General features: G+C 33.4%; 1 protein-coding gene across 7 annotated transcripts in view; it reads right to left on the bottom strand.

The window, feature by feature from the left end:
- Nucleotides 1–25,168, bottom strand: part of Unc-13-4a (BAI1 associated protein 3) — a 196,107-nt gene that overhangs the window by 17,395 nt on the left and 153,544 nt on the right. For 3 of the 7 annotated variants that reach the window (XM_078197378.1, XM_078197380.1, XM_078197384.1), the window contains exons 5-16: nt 20,203–20,370; nt 18,718–18,784; nt 16,591–16,783; nt 9,524–9,670; nt 9,351–9,395; nt 7,894–8,056; nt 5,484–5,705; nt 3,827–3,985; nt 2,707–2,876; nt 1,909–2,016; nt 1,597–1,746; nt 58–109 (exon numbers count right to left, since the gene is read on the bottom strand). In XM_078197378.1, coding sequence (XP_078053504.1) covers nt 58–109; nt 1,597–1,746; nt 1,909–2,016; nt 2,707–2,876; nt 3,827–3,985; nt 5,484–5,705; nt 7,894–8,056; nt 9,351–9,395; nt 9,524–9,670; nt 16,591–16,783; nt 18,718–18,784; nt 20,203–20,370 — 1,644 coding nt within the window. The remainder of the gene's footprint in view (nt 1–57; nt 110–1,596; nt 1,747–1,908; nt 2,017–2,706; nt 2,877–3,826; nt 3,986–5,483; nt 5,706–7,893; nt 8,057–9,350; nt 9,396–9,523; nt 9,671–16,590; nt 16,784–18,717; nt 18,785–20,202; nt 20,371–25,168) is intronic. The other 4 variants (XM_078197382.1, XM_078197383.1, XM_078197381.1 and 1 more) reach the window with 3 other exon arrangements.

Here is a 25,168-nt window from a genome sequence, read left to right as displayed (position 1 = left end):
TATATCTCTCGTTTACTTTTTCAATTGTCGGATCACATTTCGCATTCAATTGCTTACCAGCTTGTCCAATTGTTTATACACCGCTGCAAAATATGGCACGCCGTTCGTGCTGAAACATAATATTTCATGTGTTCTTTGTGATCTATCATTGATACTGTTATTATTAACAAACGTAATTAATCTGTAGAAAAACTCGTTCAACAATGTGAAACATTGCTTGTCGGACGATTTTTTATAATTACATATTTTTTGGAATCACGTCCTCTGTACTCAATGAAATTGAAATTAAAGAAAGAAATTAATATATATTTATTATTTATTGAAATTAATTTCTCCCTTTAATTTCAATTATATATATAATAGAAGATTAATTCAAAATATACAAATTTCTATTTTTGCATATATATCTCGCATTTTTCCATACATACTTTAGGAGCGTATTCCACAAATAAAAATAACAGAAAGTCCATAAATGCTCTGTTGGAAAGTTATAACAAAAGTAAGAAAAGTAAAACATATGATAAGGCTAACCAACAGAAATCAATAATGAATTCAATAACTCGTCAACAAAGGCGAGCGTCACTTTGAAATGGAGATATACAGTCCTCATACGACAAAAATGTCTTTATGTCTACATTCCTCCTCTTACTAGCTGCCCCAATGCTACTGCTATCGGTACTATTGACGGAAAACGATGACGAAGATCGACGGAGATTAAGAGCGACCCAAATAGTTGCTACAATGGCACAGCTGATAGAGGGGGGGGGTCTAAACATAAATATATCGCGTAAGGACTATAGCTATATTTTACATCGTTTAAATCATACTTTATATTTTTAATTTTTTATACTTTATCATTTTGTAGAATTTATTTTTTTCCTGTAGAATACATTATTGAATAATGCGCGATGAAATGCGGTACACCATGTGTACATATTAATGCAAATGTTTTAATTAATAATAAACTTTACCAGAATTGTTAAAATATTATTCTTTATTGTATTTGCGTATTAATATTTTCTTTTATTTTCTACAGCCCTGACAAAAAGTATTCGATCAAACGAATTTAGCGGTCATCACTATAATTGATGATATATTTAATTCGTTGTGTGCATATAAAGAGAATCTCGGTAGAAAATAATTGTTTGTTTAGTGCGACATACATAAATCATTCCCAAGTATTCTGACAATTTATTTGACCTTTTTTATTATCCTCTTTATTTATTTAAATATTATTTATTTTAAAAAATATTGTTAACTTTTCTATCAAACTCGTCTAGTATACATATATGTATACGGTAAGTATACAATATTACTTTTCGTTTTTAATGAATGCTTAAATAATTTTCCAACGACCATATTTATAATTTTGATCAAATATTTTCTGTAAGGGAGAGCAATTATACTACAAGTTTTATTCGGTACATATTCCGAAATAAATTCAGAAAAACTTTGGAATATTCAAGAAAAAGAGGCTAAAATTAGGTGATGTAATACCAATGTATATGCGTAGTTTGACTATATGAGGAGTATATTACAGTTTTAGGTTACTAAAGTAAAGAAAGGAGAGCCACTAATTGGCTTTAAATTACTCACCTTTCAAAGAGGCTGTTATAGTAAGACAACCCCTGTTCTAAGTCTACCAGTAATGCAGTTACTAAGTTTGTAAAGTCTTGTAAGACTTTGTCTGCATCCTGATCAGGCTCCTTGTCATAACACATTGTTTGTAGTCTCGTACTTTCATACCTAGGAGATCATCAACGTGAATAACCAAGACATGTTGAAGTTATAGTTAAGGTGATAATGTAGCAGTTAATCGTAAAAGTCTCACAATAATAGTTTTCGTTAAATGTGAATAAACACATAATGTAACAACAAAAGATTAATTTATTTAAATCTATCACCAACCAATCGAGAGTTCCTTTTCTTAAGGCAGTTATAATTTCTCCACGAATTTCTTTGTTGAAGGGACAACACGATCGAAAAGCTGACATATTTGATAGCAGTCCTAAACATCTGTAAGAAAAAATTATAAACATGTGGCAATATATTCATTTATATTGAAATTTCATTCATCTTTAACGTCATTTGAACACATGAATTATAATTGTAGAGTCGAGATGAAAAACAATCGTTTTTATATAACCGTTGATTTAAAAATTTGTATCGTATGCATTTACATAACTTTACTTTTTATCATTATTTTAGTCTCTAGCATTTTAGTCTCTTCATATTAGCCTCTGAATTGAACATTAAAAATGTATGTATGATTTGGGCGCAGAAAAATATTCTTAGAAAGAATATCTATCTATACATAAATATATAAAGGGAATCGTAATTTTACTTCAAATCTATTTGAGTACGTATCTAATAAGAGTGCTCATCACATATATGTATGTATTATAAAATGATAAATGACGTACTTGCTTAAATAAAAATGATAAAAATCTAATATACCATATATGTTTAATAAGTGAGTCCATCACATATAATATGCATATTTCAGAGTTACAGAAATTACAAGAAACTTGATCTATGTAGTCAGAGATTTATCGAACTAAAAGAATGAAAACTTTTAATTGCTGCAATTATATAAATTTATATTAATTGTTTTTCATGAATTCACGAAATCTCGCTTATATTTTCATTGAAGATTACTCTCACTATTGGTAACTGCTAGGGACTTTCTGTTTATGAGATATTCACCTAAGAAGATAATCCAGTTTAGAGATCGATGGTCGATGTAACGGCGGGTAAAGTATACGATGCTGTCGAATTTTCTTTAAGGAGACATCTAGGAAGTCATTGAAGGAATCAGCAAGGCATTGTGCCACATCTCGAGATAGTGTATCTGTGTGCCAAACTTTATCCAACTCCTACAAGCCAATCCCAGTTCATGTATGTTAAAGACAAGTTCGTAAGGTATTGTTAACCCTCTCATGGCGTGTCGTGTCTATAACCAAGACCTTAAACCGAATGTAACTATAGATACAGTTTCAGATTTTCATGAAGAGAAATTGAAATAATTGACGCGACGTCAGAGTGAATGATGTGCACAGGGTTCCCAGAAATGTCTAACAATCCGGAAATGGGGAATACCTGAGGTCATTTGAAGCGATTTTTTCTTTACAAAAATTTTTTCCGTAGCATCATTAACTAGCGGATTAGCGGAGTTCAGTTTAGCAAATCGGCTCAGCCGCTTCGCGTCACCGGTACTCGACTCTCATTGGTTAATGTTGTTTGTCAATAACTTCTTCACGATGCCTCGGAGAAAATTTTTGTAAAGGAAAATGTTGCTTAAAATGATTTTAGCTATCTCCCATTTACGAATTGTTAGACATTTCTGGCACATGCTATATAAGCTACGCTAGTGTGATGTATAATATGCAATTTCGAGAGAGTGACACACCGATATACCAAACGTGTTAAACTGCTTCAATGTTCGACATTAATGAATATACGAGTATGTTTAATTTTCATAAAACAAATTCAATTGATTAAATTTGAAATAACTATATTTTGTGAATTATAATTTTACAGAATAAAGTATTGGACATACAGGCCTTGTGCTAGGCTTACGTAATTTTTTTAATTATCACTTTACTGCATTTAAAATGGAACTGTGCAAATCAATTTTTACTTTCTTTTGTATCTTCGTATTAACTGCTGTATCCTTTCATATGATAAACTTAAGAACATTATATTATAGCTCAATTTAATGCACGTATTATTTAAGTTTGTATGACATGAACACCAGTAGTGTACGCTTTTATGAATACCATGGGAGGATTAATATGCAATTAAATGCTAAAAGATTCGTAGGAACCTGAAGAAGCCGGTGAAGGATCCGCGGATCGCAGTTTGGCTGTCGCGAGGTTGCTATCCATCTAACTATTGCTTGCTGCAACTCCGTGACATCACCTTGGACGGCGTGTTGGTGAAGAATTGTTAGTGCCGTTTGTGGCAATTCTCCCGTGAAGTCTTCCTAAATTGATGAAGATAAACATAGAAGTAATGGGAAAAAGGCATTGAAGTGGTCATTGTTTATATTTTAACATCCTAATCCAGTGATGTTTAACTTTGTTTTACATTGGTTTTTGTTTAATTGGTCTTTGTTAATGATAGTACTACTTTAAAATGATTAAAAAGTTGTAAGATATCTTTAAGATAATCTATTTTTATTTAAGCTACTACTCGATTTGTATATTTACTGTATTTCAAATTGTTTTGACAAGGTTCAGTTAAATATAAAGTTGCACAACATTGTACAACTGTATCGTCTTGTAATTTCGAACAATAATAAAAACATAAAAATAGAGTTAAAATTTCTATCGTTAAATACGAATGTTATTCATTTATTTTAAACCAGAACAGGTTCTTGTATTATTAAAATGTAGAAATAAAACTATCTCGTTATGTTAGGGAAAATATTAACCACTTCGGTACGAGCGTCGACTATAGTTGACGGCCACAGATGAACACGCACAGCCGAGTGTCGACTATAGTCGACGGCCGTGATATGAATGCACACGGCCGAGCATCGACTATAGTCGACTATAGTCGACTGCCAAGAACTTTTGCCTTATCTCTACAATTGCAGTGTTTACGTCCAGAAATACACATAAATAAGCTTTTCTCGTCAAAGATCTGTAAAAGAGCAAAACGGATTCACTGTCGATGCACGAAGTAGCATGCGAATGGTGAGTGCCGGCTGTGGGCACAATTTCGTGGCCGATGCGCGCCGTACCGAAGTGGTTAAAAACAAATAAGTTATAATCAATGTAGATGTGAAAGAAGACGCAGTGCAAGAGGTTAACTCTGTTAGCTTTTAAAGTTAAATAACTCCGTAACAATTTGTTTCTATAAATTTTCAAGGTCATTTTCAGGGTTAAAATATTCTTAATAAAGATTTAATAATCAATGTTCTATTGACATTTTAAATACATAGAGTGTCGGTCACATATGGGTGACATTCATTTTTTACTAGTTCTCAATATTTATTTGCATTATAATGTGAATGCAAAAGAAGTGAAATATCATCTAATGTGACACATTTTAACATTTTAGTTTCACTTTCATTGGCTAAGTTATTGTTGATTTTTAACTATGAATTATAACTCAAAGGAATTTTTATATTTTTACTGATATTTAAACAAAAAGCCTTAAATATCCTATATTTGTATATTTCTATGTTAGAAATAACAGAAAATATGAGATATACAAATATGTTATTTTGTGAAATTTTTGTTTAAATATAACTGAAAATGTAGAAGTTCCTTTGAGTTCATAATTATTCGCATCACTCTGTACATTAACTACAGACAAATACAAATATATTTATTTATTATTGAGATATTTATTTCAAGTATTTTAAAGGTTTTCTGAAAAAGAAGTTAAATCTTTCATGAAAAATCCTGTTCACCTGTGGAATACATCTGAAATTGAATTTAGAATTGTGAGCGTTTCATGTTATGCAGACATACCCCTTGTTTGTTCATTTCGTGGTTGAGGAAAATGGTGTAGAGTCTTTCCTGCTGCCTCAATTCCCCCCAATTGTCTTCTTCAGAGGTACCCCTGTCCTCCCTCGTTGATAGCCACAGCTTTAATCTAATTCTACCCTGAATAGTGCTGCGTTGTGTTCTAGCTTCCAGTTTGTACCATCGATCGAGCCCGGTGCTTGGAATGTCCTGATAACAGATCATGAACTTTTCGCAGAACGTCGTTTTGATATTATAATATAATACTTCTATTACGACATTAATTCATTTAATTTCAATACTCATTATTTTCTTGTAATTGTAATTCGTCGATTTTGCTAGATCGTCATCGATACATCTACCAATGTACGAGGTTCTCGTTCTCTTGTATTCATCGATATAAATTCTTTTTGATTCTATTTTGAACGAACGACTTTATATTTATATTCAAGATTTTATAGTAACCATAGATAGATCTATGTATTTCTTTTTGTTATTTTTTTTAATGTTATGTGTCAATTTCTTTCAGAAAATAATTGATTGTTACATTTTTACGTCAGATTGTAACATATTAATCTTTAGTACTTAGAGAATTTTTACAAATCATTTACGAACAACTAGAACTTGTTCGTGAAGTACTAAGTAACGCTTCAAATAAAATATAAAAAGACATAACAGTAGAAATGATTACTGTATTTAAATTGAATTTATCACAAGATTGAATTCGTAGAAATTTTGTGCCATAAAAAAATGTAATTTTAAAGGTACCATAATTAACAACAGTCTTAGTATATCTCCTGAATAAGGACATTTGAGTGCAGAGGATTATACAATATTTATTCAGTAGAAATCAGTTCAGTCAAGCGGAAATGAAAATTCAGTTAGGAAACAAAAACAGACTATTTTTGCTGTACTCAACGGCAATTAACGACCATAAGCTGGGCTAGTTGACATTGATTTTCGAATCAATATTCTCGAACAAGGAATCTTTTGTGTGACATCCTACGTGTCTTAAGCCAGACAATGTCAAATTTTTTGGGTCAATGCCAATTGGGTTACAACAGTTACGACAAGGCTCTGATTTAACTTTTTTCTAGCCTTGTCAAAAGAATGATGTAGTAGGTCATTTGTTAGACGGTTGTTCAATTTCAGCGTTAAAACTTATTGTTAAATCTCCAGACAGTAATGGCACTTCGACTGTTGAACTGGATCATGATTTGTACTCGGCGTACGGCAATTTAAATGCAATACAAGTTGTACATAACGGAACTTGCAGGTGTCAAATATTTAGTACAATAACTTTTGACTCTGAATTATACTCTTAGTAACCTTGAATGTATAAAATATAATAAAATTCTTTTGTATAATATTCTTTTCGAATAATGGATTTGATAAAACAAATTAATAAATATCTATAAAACAACAGAACTAGCTTCTTTCGTCATATTATAGCTAAACGCGAAAGTAGATAAAGAACAATAAATCAATAGCTGACAACAAAGTTACTTGGAGCTTTAAAGAGTTAACTTAGTGCGTCCATGACATGCACCGGCATGGCGGTTAAGTTATAAATTAAGGAGTTATAGGCACTAAACTCATCACCCAGCATTAAATGAGTGAGTTAAAATCATAGTGTGTAGAGTGTTATTATTGACTAACGTGTGTATTATTTACTGACCAAAACAATTGTCTTTTTAACATTTTTGCACGTATAAATTACATTTTAAGACAGATGTTAAAGTTTTAGAGAATGTCATTTTCACCACTATGATTCTAACCTACTCAAATATGACTAATGCATGTTGTTGATGCAGTATTCGACTCATTAATTAAGTTCATTTCATTTTTTAATTATTTGTGTGAAGTGGACAAGATTTATCAGTGTCGAATATACTTACAGATTAAGAAACGTAATAATTTAATAATAACATTAGCGAAGTTTTTTTGCGGAGAAAACATCGTAAAAATCAGCTTTAATAATATCTAACTGCAGTGTACCAAATTAAAAAATCCAATAAACGATAATTACGAAAATATATCGGTACTGTAAAAATATAAATTGCGTCAATTCTGTGTAAATATTTTACAAACAGGATTGCGATTTAAAAATCTGAAACGAATTGCAGAGTATGTGATGTATGAGTGTATGAAGTGTCTCCATTTTTTTCCAAATTTCAAACATCATTAAATAGGGAAAATAGGTCAAAAAATGATTTTTTGATTATGATTTACCGATCGAGATACAGGGTTGAAATTATACTTATATGTATATCTTTCTTTGATGTCCTATCGAACGGCACATCGGTAATATAATTTCGCTCAACGGCACTTTTGCCTCTTAAAAATTTTATATCGCATCTAAGAACTTAGATATTTTCAATACAATTCACGAGGAATAATCAGAGATATTGCATACCTGAAGAGGGATATTCACGCAGCCCAGAAAGTCGTCCTGCCCTCCGGATCTCGCGCTCTGCGCGATCTGCTTGAAAAACCGCCCGAGACCCTTGACGCCGCGAACCTCATTCAGCTTGCTAACAGCGTCGAATACCGAGGACTCGTCGTCGTGGTCCCTAAAACTATGTCTGTCAGGACAACGGAAACACTTCCGAGCGGAAGATGCACGTATGTGGGCGCAGAATTAAATTTCTTGCGTAACAATGCCAAGGTAGAAAAACTATGAAGCAATGTATAGCACGCGTCCAAAAAATCGGAGTTCGCAGGTGTGAGACTTTGGAATAATTTGGAATAATAACAAATATTTCCGAACTGTGTGCTTCAAAAATCATAAATACAGTGTTAGAAAAATTGATTGCATCGCTCATTCTGCGTAGCATGTACAATTTTGTCAGTGAAAATATTGATCGAATATGTCCAATTTATTTTGCCCAATATACTGGCACACTTTTCTCTTAAATATCTACTTGAATTAATTTTTCGACATCGGTAATGCATTAAAGATGTACTACCGTAAGTGACGTAAATGAGAGAATGCTTATATTTCGTTGATGTAAAAATGTTTCCAGTATTGTATATCCTATGATATTTGTATAGAACGAGAATGATAGAAACATATCAATTATATTAATGAAATATAACTATATAGAATTTGCCATATCCAATTTTCATTTTCTTGTTGTTTTTAGTTTGAAAAAGATAAGAATAAGTTTTCGTTCCTATATATACATGTTCCTATGTTCTTGTTGTCTATACAAGCTTTGAATCTTCTTCAACCGTTCGAAAGTGGAGTTGAATTATTTTGTTTATAAATACTTTCATAAATACTTTTAGAAATTCATAAAGGATCGTTATGTCAGTATCTCATTTCTAAATGGAGCAATCGGTTGCGTTTACAACATAAAACTCCTCCAAAACGTCAATAATTTTATTTATTGTTGAAGCCTAAGTTAATATTGCTATGAAATATAGAAATGGCGTACTCATTACGTAGAAATAGGTGTAGAAGTTGGTATATCTGAGGTGTTTAGGATATATGGACTAGCAGAGAATCAGTAGTCGGTCGGCCGAGCTGGCTTAATTGGTTAAATCAGTTGCTCGGGAAGCGGAAAGACCAGGGTTTAAATCTCGGTCCTGATTTGTCCGATCGGTGATCATTTTCACCAACATGCATAACTCCAATTACCTCTGTTTACGTTCAACCACTGTCTACTAAATATTACAACGAAACAATTGTTAGCTCATTAACATTACTGAATATTTTCAAGTTTATTTAATACTTTCAGTAAGCCTGATATTGATTCAGGTTTAAACGGGACCGATGTAAACGTTCGGTTTCACTTTCAGACGATTCTCCACCCAACGATTAAAGAAGTCCATTTCCATTGAAAATGAACAACTAACGACCGTACTCACCATATGTCTAGGTGCAGAATGTCTGTATGGATATCGTCGATGTCGCTGGAAAAGGGAAAAAACGAGGGAATTAGCTGTTATCGGTCGACCGTAGTCGTTCGAACGTAACGCATTTTCGATTTCGGAACAATTCGAAGGAAGACATGCTTCTCGGAACACTTGGTGCTGCTTACAAACGAAACTTCTCGTTCCATCGTGGGCTGAGCGTGTGCGGCTTCACCGTGGTCGCCCGTATAAACTTCGCCGGAACCGCGCCGCTTAAGGACTCTCGATGTTCGCGTCTGCTCGTGTGCTCCTTGCGCTTGAACGACAGCCTGAAACTGATTTCGAACAGCTACAATACCTTTCCCCGACCTTTTCATGTCACCTCCTGTTTCCATCTCTGGCTACAGTTCTCGGGAATTGCCATGATTAGCCAATACCTACAAGTCAGCATTTAACTCTCTACGAATTGGCCTTTCCAGTCAAAGGGTAAACCAATCAAAACGTATCCACGTCATTCAAGACATTAACCAGTCGATCGGGCGTCAAATTTTCCTACTCCTTTCCTTATTTCTCAATTTAGGTAACAATTTATGATTGTAATTGTTCATCATATTAACATTATTTAAGGGTTAATATTGGGTGATTAAAATTAATAATCTTTTCTGAACCGAATTACTTTCAAAATGCAGTAATTATTTTTAGGGTAATAACCAGTGTATATAGTTTAAAGAGAACTGTTTCCTTGAAAGCAAATTGCTGTATTAGTATGTCCTACTACAATATTTCCTACTATTTCCTATAACTTCCATGTAGGAAATAATATTTTACACCTTTACATAAACTTTGAAGTAAAAATATGCATCCTATTGGAAGTTATAATGTATGTACATTATTCTCAAAAATGTACTTTGGTATAAAGTTTGGTATAAAGTACTATTTCTTACGTACAGCTGATACTTCACATCGTTATGCGAATATTGACATCAGATATTCAAGTTCGCAATAGAGTTATTGATTTTTTGAAGCATTATTATTGTATTGAACATTAGTAACTTATTTATGAAATCTGAGAAATGCGAAGATTGTTATATTAATATTACAGGACAAACATATATTCGTTATATATATGTTAACAATGTAAGCAGCTATCGTTTTTCAAATTATTCTAAGTAAGAGGTTGTTAGATGATGAAGTTGTTGTAAAAGGGAACGTTTGATTACAACTGAAGCGCATTGAGTCCCTGGAGAAAACGTAAACGATGTTGCAAACGACTGAGACTTTTCAAACGCTATGCTTCTCTGAACTGTCGTCAACGACGTCAAATGGATCCCATGCGACGAGGCTCCAACGAGGAAAAAATACTTAAGGAGAAGAACGTTTTCCTCGTGGACTTTTTCCAGGTAAATGTCTACGATCCTGCAAGGATAACTATCGATAGCGGAGAATTGATCCTGCCCCAGAGGATTGTGGCTTCGCTTCTACTGTAGACGTTTGTTGGAACGTTTGACCAGATAAGACATCGTATTATCAGAGCTCCGTTTTTGCAAACACCCGCAGAGAAGCAATAAAAGGTTTCCGCGTCTTAAAGGATGGTTGAAATCTTCGGTAATTCGTGGAAATAATAGTGACAGTAAGGGAAATGGTGTTTTCCATCCATTCAGAACCAAGCAGTTGTTTGCTTAAATAAGACCTCGAGGAGAATAAGGTTCGCGAGGTTAAGCGAAAGAATAATATTCCCGTGTTCGCGCGCGCGCGCATTGTTCATGTTCTCGAGATTTGATCCTGAACGATTTTTCTCTAATTTCAATGATTAAATTCGTCGTCGTAAGAATGATGTTTCGTATGAGATGTTAATATAAACGAAACAATAAAGATTTACAATAAAATGTCATTTGCGAAACTGCTCAGAGAAATGATAGTACTGCATATTCCATTGCGCATCAAACAATAATTTGTTCAAAAAGTGTTGCATTTAAGCAAATGCTTTTGTAAATAATACAAATTTTTATACTGTTTTAACGTTTCTATTATGTTTTGTAAAATAAGAAAATCATTATATCGCTTCACACTCAGACTTAACTTTAACGTAGAGAAATACCTGCAATATGTTTTTACATACATTACACTTGATCGACAAATGCATTAGAAATATTAAAATCGTATTATGATAATATTCCGAATATTTTATTACCCTATATGTAAGTGTCTCCTCACGTTATATAAATGCTTTTCACATTATATGTATAATGAACGTTGAGTTCGCAATGAATGAAAAAAAATTCAATGTATGGAGTTAATTATAAAGGGTTAGAGAGAAAGAGAGAGAGAGAGAGAGAGAGAGAGAGAGAAAAGGTTAAAGTTTCGCTTTATCAAAATGTTCGTGAAATAACTTTTTCCCTTACATTGTCAACGCTGCAGCATTTCTTAGATTGGAACGTGTGACCCCTAGTGTTATCCATCATCATGACAAGTTCTATAACCATACCTCTCTTCGTCTGTGTGCAATTATAGAAGTAAGATCTTACTATTAACCTATGCCACAAGCTGTGCAGAACATTTCATGACTTCTTTGAAACATAAAGATTTAACATTCAGTTTCCTACAAACTATGGAAGTGTTGAGTAAAGCCTTTGAAGTTTATCCTCCAAAATAAAAAAATGTTACGCGAAAACAGTATTTTAGAGACACAATGACAATACAATAGGAAACGATAAAGATGTTAAAGAACATTTCAAACAAAGAACAGTAACACTGGCACTATGAAAATAAGTCTTCATAAGGATTATGTCATATAAATAATTTCGTTTAATGATTTCCGTAATCGTATCTAATACAAGCAAGTGTTAACAATTTAGACCAAAATTTTCAAGAGAAAAATAGAGAAGTCATCTTCTTTAACCCAAAATTTTAGGAGACCGAAACTGTTTCGATTATCACTTTCGATCACACAACGAATGCTGCAGACTATGGGTTCATTTCTCGATCCTCTATCTTGTTGCTCTAGCTCGTTTTCATCCACTGGATCGACACGAACCGTACATACTTAACACGAGTATGTTCCACTGAATTAACAAAAAGAACTGTCTTTGTTTAGAAGTCTCAATTTTACAAGAGTTAATTGCTCCGAGAATCACTTTTGATGTCATGATCAATCGCACCTAATACAATATCTTTAGGTCAATATCGCCATCGATATACTCGGGTCTGTTGTGCCGAACCGAATCGACATAAACGATATACACCTAGCTAGTGGCACTAGTGACAGTTCATTAAATTCTAGCGAAATCTAGTAACGGGGTAAATGGTTCTTACATAGTTTCTAGTTGTTTGATGGCCAATTTCTCCGCGTTCGGCATGGCTACTTGCCAAAATCGACGCGGAGCTCGGAAACAGCGAAAACACGACACGATTGACTGGCAGCACGTGGTCGAGAACGTGGACACCCTCTGCGATTCCTAGGTCCGCGCGGCGCAAGACTAAAATTAATCGCCTCGCCGCCTCTGATGCTGGCGGAGACAATGGCCGCGAGATAGAACTGCGGACCGCGTGCTTCTGAATGCACGGGCGGCCTTATTCTGCCCGCGAACCGTCGCAAACAGAACTTTGTCGCATCCGGCAACAGCTCATTGTTATCGCGACGCTTTGTGGAAATGTCAGTCGAGCAAGGCGTCTAGAAAACGCGTACCCTCCTGTTGCGCGGACCGCCGCGCGCCATACCAAGCTCGATGTCTTCGAGTGATCGATCGAGTTACCTCGTGTACGTAATAAGATTAATCGATCACGCGAGAAACTTTTCTCCGTTGATAATTACCAGAATGTAACTTCGGCAAATTCTAGCCGGAGAATGATCTTATCAAATGGAGAGATGACAGGTTCACCGCGGACCGGAAGATTGCTTCGAAGAGTTCGATTAATTAGGGTCTAGGTTACACGGCTCGAGTGAAATCATGCTTTTAATAGAGAGCAAGATAAAGCATCTTTATTTCGATGAATTCAAACATTAATCCAACAATTCGCGTGTGCATATAGTGGATATGAACATTATTCGTGTACCTTTTAGATCAATATAACCTTTTAAATGCTTTGCGGACGAGGATTTTTAAAAGAACCAACAAGGGAACATACCAACGTGATACGATATAAATACAAAATTTATTCGCTTCCAAGTCGGCCGCATCCCAAAAATGTCACAATATTTAAATTATAGTAACAATTTCTAAAATAGAAAAATCAAAATTCTATTCGATTCGTATTTTATTGTCGGGTATGGATTTAAAATAATGCTTGAATAATAGGAAAAATGAGCTACATAACTTGAGCTTTTGTTGCGTGCATAATGTAATTATGCGTTTACAACTCCTAGATTAAGATTTCGGAGGGTTAAAGTTGGTTTCAATTGTCTGATATTTTTCAGATGTTTGAAGATGTAGTTTTCTAGAAATGTTTTTTTAACTTCTTTTTTCTGAGTCTACAACGATCATTTAAACAAAAAATTTTGTGCTTTGCATATGTTGTTATGCAATGCTGTTGTTGAAAATCACAGTTTTTAAACACAATTCTCCATATTTAGGGTATAGATTCACTTTTGAGGTATTTTGTAAACTAGTAGGTATAGGACAATATTTGGTTTGTATGTTTTATAACGAGAAATTTGGTATTTTACAAAAATTTATATAAATATTTATTATTTAAATGTATAACTATTTAAAAACTTTGAATACTTTTGCCATTATTCTTACCAATACTCAATATCAAAATTTTTCATGTCAGTGTAAATAATTTTATTTAGTTTAAGATCAGAATATATCTGTTTAGGTATGCATATTAGCAAAGAATTAACAAAATGTTAAGAACAATGAATTGTTTCTGACATGTGAAATAAAAATTGAAAACTATGACGCACAGTTTTCGCGATTATAAAGGAGAAGGAACAGAAAAAGAAATTTATGTAATATTATGTAATATTGTATGTTTAATTATGCTAAACAAATGTAATAAATCGACATATGACTTCAAATATATACCGAGTCACAGAGGGTTAATTGTTCATGTATCTTTATATAAAACTATGTGTAAGATATATGAAATTAAATACGAACTACGTGTTTCTAGAAATTGTTTAATTTTTGTTATTCAACAATAATTACTCCTATTATGTATATGACCTACATTATTAGGAAAACGTAATGCTGTATTATTTTTTGAGCCATTCGATTTTCTCCTTTGGTACTTTTAACTATCTTGGTAACGAACTTATATCCTTCACAGTACTTTGAATTCTGGTTTCTTGAAATCTTTCAATACCAACTGTTACAATACTTTCAATTTGAACCAAGAAAACGATCTGAACTTTGCTTTACGAAAAAGTAAACTCTTATACACAATAGAAGCAAACTCGGTCGAATTATTAAATCAGCAGCATAACGTTTCATCCGATAAACGCAGATTTCTATGAAACAATACTGGGTACTCGTTAAATATTGACACGAAGTCAATTTGGTGAATGAAACCGTGAAATACCAAGGCTTCATCAAACAATTAAGAACTTTGCGGTGCAATATAACGTGTTCACTAGAGAATCATTCCCCAGGGATACGTTTGACCAATTTATGTTAGGATTTCATGCAAAAGGAATTTCTGAAAATTAACTATAGTTGGTTTTATTTGCGACCCCGCACGGTGTAAGAAGGAGAGTTGGGCCCACTTCATCGCTACTCGCGTGATCTTAAAGGCTTACTTCTGCTCAAGTCCGCTAGTTGCTCTATGAAACTTTCGTAAGACTTTCTATTACGTGTGCGTGCGTTGGATACCCATTATAGTAACATTATCGTAGCAGTACTACACTTATAATACACAAATAAACAACGGAAATATAATTTCAGAAAATAATGTATCGGTGAGCATTGGTGTTTTACTAGCACCTCTCGCGGGATCTCGTTGTAGTTAACTTTCAGGGGCTTAGAAATTTTTAGGGGCATAACCATAGTCGATAATAATTTCCTTCTTACACCATGTTACCCAGCTAGTTTCTTAATGTGAATACATTTTATCATGCGCCTGTTCAGGACACGTCGATCTTCTTGCGATACCTGATATAAATAAACGCCAGTTTGAATAGGTCATTTCAGTCTAAGACGTTAAATAGATTCCCTGAGAATGTAGGTCGAAATAGATCCACGCAACGTCATTCGTGGGTTACATTAGCTAGCATTAGTACACAGATCGTGCGATCTAAGCCACGATAGTCTTATAGTAGATCGTTAACATACATCCTTCAGAATACTTTTGTCCATATTGCAATCGTTCATGGTATTATCTATTTCTATTTGGATGAAATCTCGTATTTTCTATTGTGGTTTCTCTCATGGCTGATATACATTTAGCAAATTTGAATTCGTTTATTTATTTATTACTGAAGCGTTATTTGTTATTCGTGGACATTTTATATCTCAAATTGCAAACATTCTCGCAAAAAAAATTGTTATTGTTTCCAGTTTCTTTACTTGAGTTCGTTAAGGTGTTGCATTAATTTGAATAGACTGCTAGAAAAAGTGAGGTATATGAGGAGCAAATGCAAGACGTACGATAGAAGTGCAAGTATATTAGTGGGGAAACAAACTAGTAATTATATTAGAAATACAATTATTGAGTGATTACAAATTCATTTGCAATCATTTGATTCAACAAAGTAAGTAAACCTTCGGCTGTTTTCCAGGGACACAGGCTTTTATTTCATTTCCACTAATGTGTACAGTTCAAAGGTCACAGGGTCAACTTATTATTTAGAGAACTATGGTAGACAGTATGGTAGACACAGCAACTCATTAAATCTGAGATCGAGAGAGCTATAATCTAGTTGTGCTCGAATAAATCATCCTACAACGTATTAAATCTTTTTTATAACCGAACAAATGAAATTTGCCTATAATCTGAATTCCGCTAGAATTGTTCACGTTTCGTACATGCATTGTGCCCAATGAAATTGCCGTCGGTGACCATAATAATTATCGAACATTTCGACCAAATTGATGTATAATTTTCTGGCTGACGGACGAGCTTTGATCGAGGACGATTAGCGAGTTAAACCTTCGAAAGTTACGGGAAGTTCATGAATCTATTTTATACCGTTCGATCTACCTTAAATTCGAAAACTTTCGTAAGTCGGAGTTTTAAGTTTTAAGACCTTCAGATGTTCGGTTAACCAGGGTAATCGATCGTTGGCTGTGCAAACGGAAGCACCGTTGCCTCGACTTACCTATGGTGCTTCCGCAGTTTCTCGTGCTGTGAGTTTTCGGTTTCACCTCCGTCGGAAAGGGCCCGAGTTGCTTGTCGAGGCGAGGCTGGGGGCGTGTGGGGCGAGTGTGCTGTTAAATTCGTCTGAGGACTTGACGGCACACTTGCCGCGTTACCCGGCTGAATTCCCAACATGCAGTAAGGATCACTGAATCCTGCGGACGATACAGACAATTTCAATTCTAGTTCTCTGTAGAGTAACGGCAAAAGCGTAATTGAGGACCTTCTTGAAAAGGGGGTTTGTTCAGAGAAAGGCTCCAATTGAACCGTAATTTAACTGTAAGCTTTTATAAATATAAGTTATTTAGTAAACTTTTAACATTTGACTTATTTCATTCTTCTGTTTGAAGTTAACTTTTCCATTGACATTGAAATTTTATTATAAAATTTTAATTTTAAGAGATATTTTGTATTTGATTGATAAAAATTCTGAAGGAACATTTATTTCTTAACAGATGCCTTCAAGTAAAATATAAAAGGTTATACTATTTTCAAAATTCATTGAGCATTATTTAAGGAAGATATTGCTGGTACAGAATCTTATTTTAATCGATAATGACTGGATAATCATGTAGCACAAAATTTTCATATAATTTCGTTGTACGTATGTGAATAGAAGTAATTAAATATATATAAAAACAAGAAACAAACATATTTGTTATTTTTATTGTCGTAATTACTTGTTTCCTTTACTGTTTATTTTTGTGCTAAATGTCAAATGTTTAAGTTTGATAGTCAAGATATATCCATTATGTACGACATATTGTTAAGTTTAAAACTATTTTATATTACATCTCTTCGCGTCATTACGAAAGTATAATTCAATCCTGAATGTACAGTTTCAATATAATTAATATTAAGATGTCAAGTCGATTGTAAACATGTTATGCAATGAATTGATGCAAGTGTATCAATTTCAAGCGTATGTGTGTCAATGTTATCAGGAGATATCTCATTCCAATGCTGTTCACGAAATGACCGATACAGTAGTGTTTATCAGTCTAAATATTCTACACAGTATCGTTTTCTACATATGTATATAGCTGTATATATGTATAGCAACAATGTATATATATATATATATATATATATATTGTTACGGCGGTTGATTATATGGAGTCGCCGTAATGAAGAAATACTTCATAGTGAACAACACCTAAGGAAATAGAAGAAGTTCGGGGTTGTCACGGAATCGTTGAATCGACAGTCAGTCGAGAGACTCTCTCGAGCTGTCAAAGCGAGAGGACGCATATAAATAATAGATCCAGATATATTGTTATTATTGTTAATTGTTATTGTTAATTGTGAATAAATAAAGATTATACGGGATTTCGCGACGGACGTCAAGACCGCGCAACAATATATTGTTACGAACACCGGATGGATGACCAGTGCCGCCTCGGAATTCCCTTGCCAGAATAAAAGACGACAACACAGTTCAGGGTCTTCCGATCGATTTGAACTTTGGCAGTTGGCGAATGACAGCGAATCCGATATATTGTATTAGCAGTACAGAGAAATCCGGTATATTGTATTAGCAGTACAGAGAAATCCGATATATTGTATTGTACAAACATTCGCGTATGCCCATAGTGGCGAGGTCGCATACCTGAGTCACCCTCGCGGTGATCAGGTTTAGAATAGTACTGTATTGTACAAACAAAGTGAAAGTGTAAATAATAAATCGAATAAAAATAAATATGCCGCGGACGCGCGGGACTGAGCGACGGGAACCGGACCAGGTTCCAGGAAGTCGCAACAATATACATATATATACATATATATAATTTTTTTAAATTCTCCTTGTATCGATTTTTATCTGTCACCGATGTATTATTTGTACATAAATGCTGCTATAATATTTTAACTTATTATTATGTGTCTACGAAATATTAAAAATTGAAATACATGAAGATGGCACGTTCGAGTTTCTGCGCCTACGTCAAAGTTTCCGACATCGACGACTCTTGCAGGATTATGTGTGAAATCCAATAGAAAATTCATCTATGTTCCTGTCAACTGGATACTACCGGTATCTCTTGAAAGGTGAATGACTTGCGAAAGCAATAAGAGTGAATAGAATTCTTACCATTTGCGTCTTTAGCTTCTAATCCTTCCGCTTCAACGACCACGACACTCAAAACAACTATTGGGGGCTGGAATAAACGTGATACTAGTTTATACTATCTTTATTAACGATTCACCGATATTATTACGTCCAACAGTGAAATGATTTTTCTGTACACAATGGAGAAATTGAAAATGAAATTGGTGTAAATCTATTTTTTTTCTAGTTTACATAAAAGATTTGTAACAATTTTTATGTTTTTGTCGATGTAAAAAGGTTCTTGCATCACTTTTCAAGGAATAACATAAAATTCGTTGACAAAAATCCATTAATGCAAGATTGGGCCTTAATGAGTTAATTCTTCACTTTTCATAATACACATTGAAAGACATTCTGATATTAACATAATTTAGCTATCTAGCTACCATTTTATGGGTTAAAAATCTTTGTAGTTATAGTATTTCGTTGAATGCAATATATTTCTAGTATGAAATATGGAAAAATTCAATGAAAGAGAATTACAAATTTATACCTTCTGCATTTACATCGTTTATAGAATTAGTACAATCTTTCTAATATAACTTGCTGTTATAGTTTAACAATTTTTTTCTATCAATGCAATTTATAAATGGTTCACAACAACAATAAAAATAAGGGATAATAATACTCAATCAATGAAATTTAGTCATTTATGCTATAAATACTCTTTGATGGTGTGTTTAGTTAGTTAAGCAGCATACGCGTAATCCATGATTAGACAGGTGGACTATGGCTGTTTCAGCTTAGACGATTAGAACAGGATAGTTCTAGGTCAGGTGAATAGTGACTGACAGTAGGGTTTATCTTAGATTAGATAAACAGAATATGCTCAGTCGCTATTAACCCTTATCAGGTCATCATTTTCTTGATTTAATTTGACCAATGATAACAAATTCGTGAAGCATAAGAAGGTCAATATTTGTAACAAAAAGATGAGTGACTAAATTTACAAGCTCTTTTGTAAAATGTAAAAACATTCACCGCTTTACTTTGTAACTTTATAACTACTAAATGCAAATATTTTTTCATATATACATATATTATAGCAAAAGTTGTTCAACGAATTATTAAATACGTTTCGATAGTGTTTTGGGTATTGCAGTCAAAAAGTCACCAAGTCAGAAAGAAAATATTACAGATAGTACACTAAACATAATATTACTAAAATAATTCATGTTTCAATTCAGTTGAAACAATTGTACAACCATGGATTTCTCAAGTTTACGTGTAATCTTGACTTAAATGTTGAATTAAATGAGCCTCACTCACTTTCTAAGCATTGTTAAAACGCATCCAGATATGCATAAAATAGAAACTTTAAGTCTCTCTTTTCAAAATTATTTTAAAAATACAGAAATTGAGAATGAAAAATGTTTAAAATTTGTTAGAATATATAATTGAGGAAATCACCTATCGGTGACGTCATGATTAAAGTATCAATGTGTTAGGAATATTAAAGATAAATACCTTCTCCTCAGAAGCAATATTCAAATATCGGCGATGTTGATCTTGTGGTACTCTAAACGCTTCTTGAGCGTACATGTAAAGGTCCTCCTTGTAATGGGCATATTGTCCTGTATTGGCGCCTACTGTATTGGCGATCGTGTACAGAACTTCTATGTACAACTGCTCCAACTGAAACAATATATTTAAATACATAATTTACCACTGAATACGATACATTTTGGAAAAAAAACGAGCGGTAAAATTAGTTAAACACATTTCAAGTGACAATTTAAAACATAAATGGATTAATTATGAAGTAAATAATATGGGTTTAGTGAACATATTAATTTAAATTTTGTTAAACGTGTGAAACGTATTTCCAATTCGATTAAAGAATAGTAATTAAATCGTATCATTGGTGATAATATTTTCAGGAACTAAGAGTAACAATAACTAAAATGATTTTACGAACAAATTCGGTAGTAGAATTTTATGTATCATTTAACTAAAGAATATTGTAACGGGTTGATAAGGTTACAAAGGAAAGGACACAGTGTGTTAGGCAAAACTCAATCTGGCTTTATTTTACAAAAGATGTCGCGTGGGTTTGATGAACTGCAAATATATATATTAGTCGCCATGTCTCTGGCTCTCGCTATTTATATTAAGTTCCAAACAAGGCGTGGCCTTTTTGGGAGTCAAATCGGGAGTAGCGTTCCTTACCCCTCCGTTCGGTTTTTTTGGCGGGGGCGAAGGATATCGCTCACGCCATCCTGGTACATCCTGGTAATAAAGAAATAAAGGAATAAAGTAATTTCTGTACTTGCAAACGTCAAGGAAGGTTTTTTCGCCAAATTCCTGTCATCTGCAAGCGGACAGCTCGAATAGTTATTACGGTCGCCGGCCGTGTGCCGCTACAATATTATTCGCAAAATATGAGGAAAGTTTTTAAATAAAATATAATAACTTGTTGATTACGAATTTGAACTTCGCAATATTGTATAATTTTGTTCCGTTTCCAGAAGGCTTGCTACAGAAACTGCCAGAGGGAAAACATGTCAAATAAATTTATAGCGAAGAAATTAACAAACGATAATTTCCAAAGAAAACGTAGCCGTAGTTTCGTGTTTCAGAATAATTTTCTTTTTGCAGTGATCGTTTCGCTCCTGTTAGAAATGCCTCACTAAATTCTGTACTGTAGCATACATGCAAAAATTGCTTGCCAGTGGAAGTCTGTATTTCCGGGTGAATTTCTTTCTCCTCTTACTGATATTTTCGTTCCGCATCCGCAAGTAACATTGGGAAAAAGTGTTAAAAAACGGAGACCAAGCGAAAAATGCGGACCAACCCAGCCAGAATTAAGATAAAATTAATGATGGTCGGCTAGGATTGGCACAAAAAACGTATGAACTTAACAATACATAAAATATATGCTAGGGTTTCGTGTGAGTAGCAGTCATCTGAATGTAAACGGACCGTACTACTGAAAGTTAAGCTTTCGAAAGTTTTATGCGTCAGGAGAATGTATTGTTCATAACTTTATTCCGCTCGAACGAGATATCGGCTTTGACTTTTTTCATTTACAATTTCAATTAAAGTAGTACATAGAACTTTTACTCAGTAGAGGAATAACGAAAAATAATATTCCCTCGTGTGTTATTAACAAACATTAGGCGCTTTCTACTAATTGTTAGTCCCTCTCTTAAAATATATTATACATTCGGTTGAAGAGTTGATAATTTATTTAACAATAAAGAACGCTGATGTCAAGGACGCCGGTAAAAGCATAAAGCGAGAAATAATTATCCACAGTCGATCGGACAATTTAAACGTCAATACAAGTTTACAATGATCGGATGTACAATTAAACAGACTTGGACACATTTTATTTGAAATAAAAATAAGAATGTTTCGATTCAATGCTATTATTTGAAAGAATGAATTATTTCGTTATTTTCAAACTCAAAATATGGCAAACGAAATAATCATTAATGTTAGATCTGTTAGATCCAAAATAGTTACTGTGACCAACTATATTCCCATTTTATATGACTTAATACAATTTATGCATATAAAATTGAGTCTTATGACTTGTAAAATTGTTTTAAACACTTTTAACAGTCTTTTAAACAGAAAAATCTTTAATAATGCCAAAATTATTTTGGAAATGAAATAACAATTTGTATTGGTGCCTCAAAGGCACCACTCGGGTGAAAAGGGTTAATATAACATACGACAAAATGATTTTATTTTAAGAAAATTTACATAAATTTTGCTGTAAGCAAAACTCTCCCTTGATAGACATACAATAATCCTTCAAATAGTGCGCACAAAAAGATTTTATTTTAAGAAATCTTTATAACAGTTTGCTTTAAGGAAATCGCTTTCCTCAAAAAGTTCGTCCTTAAAAACTATCCTGGGTCAATTAAGATAATTTTTCTTATTATCGGATAATCATTTAACATAGTCGGATCGGGCTGAAGTCCTTTTATCGTGCAGAAATGTTAGCAATAATATTAGTATGTAGTGTATAGTATGGGTGAGAGTGTATGGTATGTAAGAAGGAGTGCGCGTTTGCATGAATGTATAGTAATAAGATGAACATGAATGCATGACTGTGTGCGTGAAACAAATGAATGATTCGGATCATCGATCGGGCGAGTGAGAATGGAACGTGGTGGCACTTCTTCGGTGACGTCACATGGGGACAGACGTCGTTTTGTGTATATCGTTATATAATAAAACTTAACATTATTCATTTAACCAAGTTCCTTACAAGTAGAAACCAGATTCATAGCTGAATATTAGATCCCGATATAATTTCCAAGAAAAATTTCACAATTGTTTCAAATAATTCAAATCATTCTAAAATGTAATGAAATGTTATTTGATAGAATAATATTTAAACTAATACTACTAGGAATAATATTATTTGAAACAATATTATGTGAAATAATATTATGTGAAATAATATTATTAGAAACCATATTATTTCAAATAATATTTCAAATAATGCCATTTCAATGTGCAGCAACTATCAGTATAGAATAATACGAGCGGGAGTGAGAATGAGTAGGATTTGAATACGAAATAACGAAGAGCTTGATTTTCTAAAAATGTACGTGTCTCTCGGACCCGGTCTTCTGTTCCGGGCAACAGCTTGCTGCCGGAGATAGGGGAATTGTGACAAATAGGGATAATTGAACTGTTTCACGCCATCGAAGCTGTCCCCTGTTCCAATCTCTGGATTTCCTTCGCATAATTTCCTTCGTTTTTTCCCCATGCTATCGTCCGTTTGACAAGGCGTACAGGATAGCGTAACATGATTTGAGCCGAAATAACGAGCGGAACGGGATCGCATTGTTGCTTCGGTAGGAAGCAGAAAAAAGGATGATTCCCAACAGTCCCTCTAGGGGAAGAAGCTGAGACAAAAGATGCGAAATTGTAAGAACAGGATATTAATGAACAGATTATTCTTGTATTATAAAGTGCTCTTGGGTTAGTCTTCTTGTACCATAAAAAAGATTAAGCTCAGTCCGTGAATAATGAAACTCTTTCAAATAAATGAAATCGTTCTTAACTCAGAATTGTAAAATATGAATATAATAAAGGGCTTAATATTCGCAAAATGAAAATGTTGGGATTAAGCTGAAAACTTTTATGCAATTTCAATTTGCGTAGATTATTTCAGAAAAATTGAAGAATTTTTGTGTTAATAAAAAATTTAACATGCCATCGATTGTATTTTTTTTGTTTTACCACTCTTTTATGATATAGCAGTAGCAAACTTTTATTTACGCCTCGATTTTTATTCTTTTCTTGGCAGTAATAACTTCCTTAAAAAGAGAAACCTGAGATATTCCAAATCTCGTGATAGCAATCCACAGCATTGTAATTACGCCATGGCTTACAACTTGTAGATATTAGTAAAGATTGGACAACTATTGTCATTATCGTTGTATCTTAAGTTTCTGTTAGCGGAGAAACCAATCATACCAATTTACTTGGAAATGACTTACGGAACCATGATTAATTGTATGTTTATAATTGATATAATTCTTTACCAAAAACAGATGAAAATTTATATTATTTTTCTTGTCACAAATACATTTTTACAATTTAGTAGAATCAGAACAATCAAATAATATCTTATTGTAATAAATTGTTGGCATAATCGTAGACGAAATGTAAAAAACGAACCAACATTTAATGTATTTTCGTGGCCTGGGTTTATAAGATTTAAAAGTCAGATTATCGTTTCCTCGTTAACCGACACGACACCAGCAATGCGCAAAATAACGTTTGTTACGGTGAAAATTAGAACTTAACCCTTTGCACTCGAAGCTATTTTTAACTCCAAATCTAAAATAGTTCTTCCGAAATGTAGTATTTCAATTTCAAATAACTTTCTGCATTTTATATAAACGTCGTCAAAATGTACTACACTAACAACAGCTGCACTTCGCACAGTTTTTTAAAAATAAACTTTAATCATGTTAACATTATTTTGAAACGTGATACAACAATTTTTTATGGTGCCTCAGAGTTGTTGCTCGAGTGCTAATGGTTATACCTCAAGGACTTCCGCGGAGTAGATTTCTATCCTACGCGTAATAATTTGTATTCATAACTCCGACACTATTGCTGCTTTGTCATTCGGGTACCATGTAATCTCAGTAGAATTTGCGACCTCGCAGAAGGTAGAATTATTTTATGGTGTTTGAAGATATATCATTTTTGTTGTATGAAACGAGAAATAAGATCGATCAAAATCATTTACAAATATGAGAAACTGAAACTTTGTCTGATACTTATAATCATATATTGATCTACATTTATTCATTATTTTTTAGTATTACATCAACAAACAGTTCTGGACTGCTTAAATCACTTTTCCAACACAAGAAGCTAAATGAAAGCTGAGCTAAAGTAATTACTAAATCAAGATTTGATAGTTTAGTATCACGTATGTGCTTTTTTAACGCAA

Source organism: Augochlora pura, chromosome 3, assembly GCF_028453695.1.
Source record: "Augochlora pura isolate Apur16 chromosome 3, APUR_v2.2.1, whole genome shotgun sequence".
Taxonomy (NCBI): domain Eukaryota; kingdom Metazoa; phylum Arthropoda; class Insecta; order Hymenoptera; family Halictidae; genus Augochlora; species Augochlora pura.
The sequence above is the reverse complement of the archived record's forward strand: the minus strand, read 5'-3'. Positions and strand labels throughout refer to the sequence as shown.